The 6,977-nt window shown below is 29.4% G+C and overlaps 1 protein-coding gene across 1 annotated transcript; it reads left to right on the top strand.

Annotated features, from left to right (window-relative positions):
* Nucleotides 1–4,947: 4,947 nt before the first annotated feature.
* LOC111896084 (uncharacterized) lies at nt 4,948–6,481 on the top strand. The gene is made up of 7 exons (XM_023892104.1): nt 4,948–5,119; nt 5,262–5,328; nt 5,438–5,541; nt 5,666–5,750; nt 5,846–5,984; nt 6,101–6,156; nt 6,379–6,481. The coding sequence occupies exons 1-7, from the start codon at nt 4,948–4,950 to the stop codon at nt 6,479–6,481; spliced, it is 726 nt and encodes a 241-aa protein (XP_023747872.1).
* The last annotated feature ends 496 nt before the right edge of the window (nt 6,482–6,977 follow it).

Here is a 6,977-nt window from a genome sequence, read left to right on the forward strand (position 1 = left end):
TTTCGTCGTTTTCGCCACCCATACTGATGAAGTCAGGTGGGAAACATCATGGGGCAGGTGAGTGACATCGGCCACACTAATGGAGTTTCGTCTGTGTCATGGAGGAAGGTGGGTACTGTTGACTGCTTAGGGTTTTGGGTGGTTGTTGGGAATAGATGAGAAAGAGGGAGACAAAGATTGAAGGGAATTTAGGAACCGAAAGGTGAGGGTGGGTTGGGTCGGGGTGTGGTTGGTGGGGAAATTTATTTTTTTTCCTTTTTTTAATCTAAACATAATAAATAAATAAAAGAAAAGGAAATGAAATTATTAAGGGAAAAATAGTTATTTAATATCCGTCAAGGACGGTCCGAGTGAAAGAAAAATATAGAGACACATCAAGTTTTGAAACTAGGAACTAAACGTGCATTTGACATCTGTACGAGTGACGATTTGTGTAACTTACTCATTTTTTTAGTTTTCATGTTTATTAATATTGATTTTTATTTAAACGTTATAAACTTTTACGTTGTTTGGATCGAAACTTTATTTTGATACTTTTGTGATTTACTTGATATTGTATAATCGTCACCGTGTTATATATATTGTTGATATTTGTAAATCACATTTTTTATACAAATCCCAAATGAGTAACATGGCACATTAAAGTTACATTTTTAGTCCCTTACATAATTTCTGTTTATAGTGTTCGTTTTCATTAATTGCAAACGAGTTATTCATCGCAACGCACAAAGTGACTTAAATCTAGTATATAGTCATGGCCGGTTCTGAGAAATTAAATATCATCATAGGCCCAGGACTTGCTACATAAAAAAGGTTTTTATCGTTATTATAAGTTTTTATTTTTAAACATATATAGGGATAGGTTCATGTGAGACGGCCTAATTTTGTGAGACCGTGAGACGCATTTTTTTTTTAATTTTTTTTAGTTAATTCATGTTCCGAAAATAATATTTAAACAAAGAATTTTTTGATTTTTCCATTTATTTTGCATTTTAAAATTATTTTTAGAATATGTACAGTTTAATATTCTATTTAGAATATTTCACGTATTTTTCAAAAAAAATAGGATTTTTTTTATTTTTTTTATCTTTTTAGTTATTTCAAGTTCCGAAAATAATATTTAAAAAAATAATTTTTAGATTTTTCCATTTATTTTGCATTTTAAAATTATTTTTTAGAATATGTCAGTATAATATTCTATTTAGAATATTTCACGTATTTTTCAAAAAAAAAAACGGGATTTTTTTTTATTTTTTTTATTTTTTTTAGTTAATTCAAGTTCCGAAAATAATATTTAAAAAAAGAATTTTTGGATTTTTCCATTTATTTTACATTTTAAAATTATTTTTAGATTTGGTCTCACGGTCTCATAAAATTAGAATGGTTTCAAATGAACCTGAACCTATATATATATATATATATATATATATATATATATATATATATATATATATATATATATATATATATATATATATATATATATATATAAAATAAAAATATGGGTCATGTGCAGCTGTCCACTTTGCTCCCCTCAACGCCACCATGTTTAAAGTCAAATATTATATATATATATATATATATATATATATATATATATTATTTAATGTTTGCAATTTATTCGTATGTATCTCTATATATATTAAAAGAGAAGCTTAAAGACATCACCTTCAACATTCAGAATCATTCATTGTGTTTCCTTGATTAATTTCAACTCTTAGATCATTCTGGATCGTTCTGATGATGTCATGCTAAAAAAACAATTCACAACATGTGTACGCCATCCTCTTTACTACTACAAACGGCATCCATTTGGCTTATTATTTCATCTCAATTTCAAATTATCTTCTCCTGATAAATCGAGGCTCGTTCCCAGATTGCAAAATCTTGGCAACAATTTCAAATTTCTATCGTCGTCGTCTAAGAGCGAATCTTTGCCTGAGAAATTGAGGGTCTTTCCCGGATTGCAAAATCTTGGCAACAATTGCTTCTTGAACGTGGTTCTGTACGTATCATAATCCATATAACTTATCAATTATACAATTCGAATATACATAGTTTCTTCTACGATTTTGATTCCAGGATGCATTACTTTGTTGGAACTTGAAATTTTTTAGGTTTTGGCTACTAGTTCTTTTTTGAGTCCCCTAATTTTGTTTTTTGACTACTGATTAGGCACCATTAATGAGAAGATTCGTTGCCAATTAATCATATACATCGTGTTGTATGCACTACTGATAAAATTCACCATGAAAATTTGACAAAATTTCATTCGATTTGGGACTTGAATGATTAGGTTGATTTGGTTGTTGCAGAAAATACAAAGAAATGTAAAAGAAAGTGTGTTTTCTCATCTTTATTGGAGTTGGAGCTCCTGAAGCTTTAGTTAAAAAGAAACGTCTTTGTTGGTTTTTTTGTATAAAGTTCTTGCCGAGGTGACTGTATATCCCAAAAACAAAATTTTGTAATCTTCTTCTTTTTTGTTATCTCTTTTAGGATGTTATTTTTGTGTCATTCTTTACATTCTAACACCTAAATTGCAGGTTGCTAAAACTTTGGGAAAACCTTTGCGTTCATTTCAACCCACAATCTGGGAACTACAAGTAATTCTTGTTTGGATGTGTGGTTTCAAAGTGATTATTTATCTCAACTTGAAGAATAAGAATCAGATAGTGATTGAATGTTTGAAACGCACGATTCACTTCAAAATAGGAAGTTTCATTGTGAATTCAAGAGCATCCTTCAAAAGGAAATCGGCCTTGATGAGCTTAAAAATCCTATACAAGGAAACTACACTTCTGCAACACTGCCTGCCACCACCACCACCAACACTGATGATTACTCTTTGGCAACCACAACCATCCCATAGGATCCTCAGGCAGCAATGATAGCCACCCCTGAAGTCAGCCTAGAAGATATCGGAGACACAATAGCAACTCCAGCTGTCACCATGGAGTAGGATGACAATTTAAAAAGAACCATGTAACAAATTGAAGATGTGGTTATGTGATATCGAAGTAGTGGCTGAAATTAGGTATTCTATTGAGCCTATTTATTTCTATTTAATTTTTGGACTATGAAATACCCCATGACAGATATAACATGATTTAACTATTTCAAATGCATTAAATAGCATCCTACCTTCTTTTACTTTACTATACATGGTGTTACATATAATAGGATTAGTGTATAATGGTCAAATTGAGTGTGTTCCTTTACTAAATCACTTTATATAATTATATTTTATAGAACTGGAGTTCGTGTGAAATGAATATGTATTTATTCTATGCCTTTCGAAAAGTAAGATTTTATATTATTGTATTAACATTGTTTTTTTCAATAGTTGATTGTTTGTAAAAACATGGACCATTTCTTGAATTATATTTTTCAAAGGGACCATGTTAGCATCCTACTTTCATATATACACATGTTAGCATCCTTCTTTTTTTTATTGATCTTTTATTCAATATTAAATGGATGGATTTTATAAACAAATTTAATCTAGAAAGGGTAAAAATGTATTTTTTTTTTTTTCACATTTCCTTTTATTAAACTTGGCAAATCATCCTTTTTTTGTTTTTCTGTTAATATATAATGAAATTAAATTAATTAAATTAATATTGACTAAATTTCTAAGTTTGACTAACTGATTTAATGTAAACGTCTTTTATAAAAGGAATGTATTCAACTTATTTAAACGTCATCATAATTTTTTAAAGTAAATTTCGTTTCATCCTAACTAAAAGCATGTTCTTAGCACTCACCATTCTTATATTCTTTTAATAATTCATATCTATTATATAAAACGTATCTACAAGATTACGGGATATCTTCGCTGAATTTTAAAGAATCAAAGAATTCGAAATTTAATATCCTTTCCATAATCATTGCCGAAAATCTTGTGTAAAACATGTGTTGTCGTTCGTCCATTATGTTTTATTCAGACCATTTGCAGCATCACGTTCGAACAACATCACCCTTTGCAGCATCACATTTGTCATCCAGGTTCCTTCTTTTATATGATGTTCTTAATTTCTGTTAATTGTAAAAACTACTTTCAATTGTCCTTCAAATTAATTTGACCATTATGCTCTTATATGTTTCAATTTTTTTTTTTGAGTTTTTATAACTATGTTTAAATGGATTGTAGTTTCTATTTTGTTTTTAATAGATTTAGTTAACAACAATATACTTTGACTTTAATATAAAATGTTTTGAATTTGTGCATTTCTATTTTCTGTTTTACAGGGATCATTTATGTAATTATTATGATTACAATGCAATTAACAGGACTAAGTACCATTTCTTAAAAATCTCAGTTTACATGACTATTTCTTTAAATGATTATGTTATTATGTGTTTGTTTGTGTTTTTTTGTTAATCATTTGATTTGATAAATTACCATTTTTAAATAATTCAGTTTACATGGACCATTTTTGTAATTTTTTTTAATAATTTAAAGGGACCATTTTAAACCCTGGTGACATTTGACAAAATAACAACCTACTTTTAATTGTTCTTCAAATTGATTTGACCATTATGCCCTTATAGCAGTGTATTTCTGAATCATAAATAGAATTATATTATGTTTTTGCAGAAGGCGGAATGGCACATAATAGTGGCGATCAAATCGTCTTTGATAGTCTTGCTAACATTGATGCATCGAAGGAAACATGGAATATTCGCGTTCAGGTAGTCATGCTTTGGAAGCAGACTTCCAAAAACAACCCAAACATGATGAGCATCTTGGACATGATTTTAATTGACCAACAGGTAAGAATTTTACTAAATTAAAAAAACTAATATTTTAATTTATTATTTTCAATAAAGCAACACGGGTTATGACCTACATGGCACTAAAATACAGGAAACAATCAAAAAAATCTCGTCAATGTATTTCAAGCCTTGTTCGATGAAGGAGTTATAAGGGAAATCACTAAATTTGGTATGGCTAGAAACGAAGGAGATTACATGTTGGTTGATCACAGGCATAAGATAAATTACTACAAAACAACGATAGTTCGTGTATCAGCTCCTTTTGTTGATAGGATCGATCCTTTTAATTTTGTGACTTTCCACGATTTAACTGCCATAAATTTTGACACTCGTGTTGCATTTGGTAAGTTTTTTCTTTTAACATCTTCGTGTGTGTGTGTGTGTGTGTATATATATATATATATATATATATATATATATTATTACTTTTAGAACAAATTTTTAATATAATAATAATATATTTCCTTACATATTATTGTTTGTAGATTTTATAGGTAAAGTTGTTTCTACTGATCCCATTAGACAGATCATGGACAAAGGAAGTGAAAAAAGGTTAATGAATATGGTTGCTCAATCATCTAAGGTACTTTTCACCTTTCCTTTATTATTTATATACCATGTTTAATATTTATTTCCATATAACCTAACCATTCATTTATAGTGGTAAGAAAATTCAACTTGCTTTGTGGGATGGTTTTGCATTGAAGTTGAACAGCTACATATCGGAACATCAAAATGATAATGCCCCCGTTATCATCCTCCTACGTGTGTCAAAGCTCAAGACTTAGGGTGGTAATAATATATATTTTTTATTTTAGATGTCCATGTCATTACATTAATATTTTTTAAACAAGATAAATTAATTTATTAATTTAATTTTTATTTCCAGGTCAGCCTCAAGTCGGTAACTGTTTGTTTGAGTCGAGATTGCATATCAATGATCATATGCCTCACATTTCAGAAATCAAAAAAGTGTATGACTTTTATCAATAAATAATAGTTGTATTTCATTATTCTTAATCATTAATTATTTATATTCTTTAATTTCTTTTTTTCTTCTTATATGTAGTACTGCTGATATGGATTTTAATGTTGAGTCATCCATTAATACTTCACAACTTAATACCGATATTGTTGTGGCCAAGGCAGAAGATTACTACCTCCGTTTTCCAATCAAGAACATCGATGATATTCCAGATTACAATGAGGTATACGTAACAGTATTAATATTTTTCCAATAATTTTTAAAATTTATTCCGCATAACACAACGAATATATAAAAGATATTATTTTTTATATATTATTTTTATAATTTTTGAACCAGGAAAAATGTTTGTCCATCATTGCTACTACCATCGGTTTTGATTTAGACGAACGTTGGTATTCATTTTATTGTCGTGATTGTTCAAAATAAGTATGTAAGAATGATGATGATAGTAATGTTGAAACATTTACTTGAGATGGTTGCGGTGGAGTTTCTGATGTTTACGGCAAGTAAGTTCATAATTTTACATTTGTAAACTTATTGTGACATTAATATTTATTAGATTGTTTCCATGTTTATTTTAGTGTTTTTTTATATTTTTATTTTATAATTTTTAGGGTGAGGGTCGTAATTCGTGTTAAATATGAAATTGGGTCTCATCTTTTGTATTGTTTGACCCTCATGTTCAAGATGTTATTAACCGCGGTAATCGGTGGTTGATGGAAAAGATATCAAAGTTAGTGTTAATTTTTTTTTCTGTATTTTCAATATTGGAAACATTAACTATCAATTTTTTACGTTCTCACTTATTATTTCTTTTAGTTTGTATTTAACATCCCAAAATTAAATCTTTTAAAACAACTCATTTACTAATAAAAGTGTTTACAAAACCATTATTTCCAAAACATGATTTAAAATCAGAGTCTCCCAAGATTCAGTCAGTTGTAAAACCAAGGATGTGTAAGGTCACGCCTTCTCCTTGCTACAACCATCAGAAGCACCTGAAACAATAAACTGAAACTATAAGCACAAAGCTTAGCAAGTTCCCCCAAAGTACCACCACATACACATAACAAACAAATCACATGCAGAAATACTCATGAACGGCCCAATCTGCCTCGGGCTGGAATACCACACATGTCTACCATGGGCTGAGTGATCCTCGGGATGGAATACCCTCGTATCATAAGCATGTTTGGTATAATCAGCCACCGAG

Source organism: Lactuca sativa, chromosome 8, assembly GCF_002870075.4.
Source record: "Lactuca sativa cultivar Salinas chromosome 8, Lsat_Salinas_v11, whole genome shotgun sequence".
Taxonomy (NCBI): domain Eukaryota; kingdom Viridiplantae; phylum Streptophyta; class Magnoliopsida; order Asterales; family Asteraceae; genus Lactuca; species Lactuca sativa.

Coding starts and splice junctions, on each gene's coding strand:
- LOC111896084 (XM_023892104.1), top strand. CDS start 4,948: ATGGCTAGAAACGAAGGAGATTACATGTTGGTTGATCACAGGCATAAG. Junction 5,542..5,665: donor CCCCGTTATCATCCTCCTAC/GTGTGTCAAAGC, acceptor TTTTATTTCCAG/GTCAGCCTCAAGTCGGTAAC. Junction 5,985..6,100: donor ATATTCCAGATTACAATGAG/GTATACGTAACA, acceptor TTTTTGAACCAG/GAAAAATGTTTGTCCATCAT.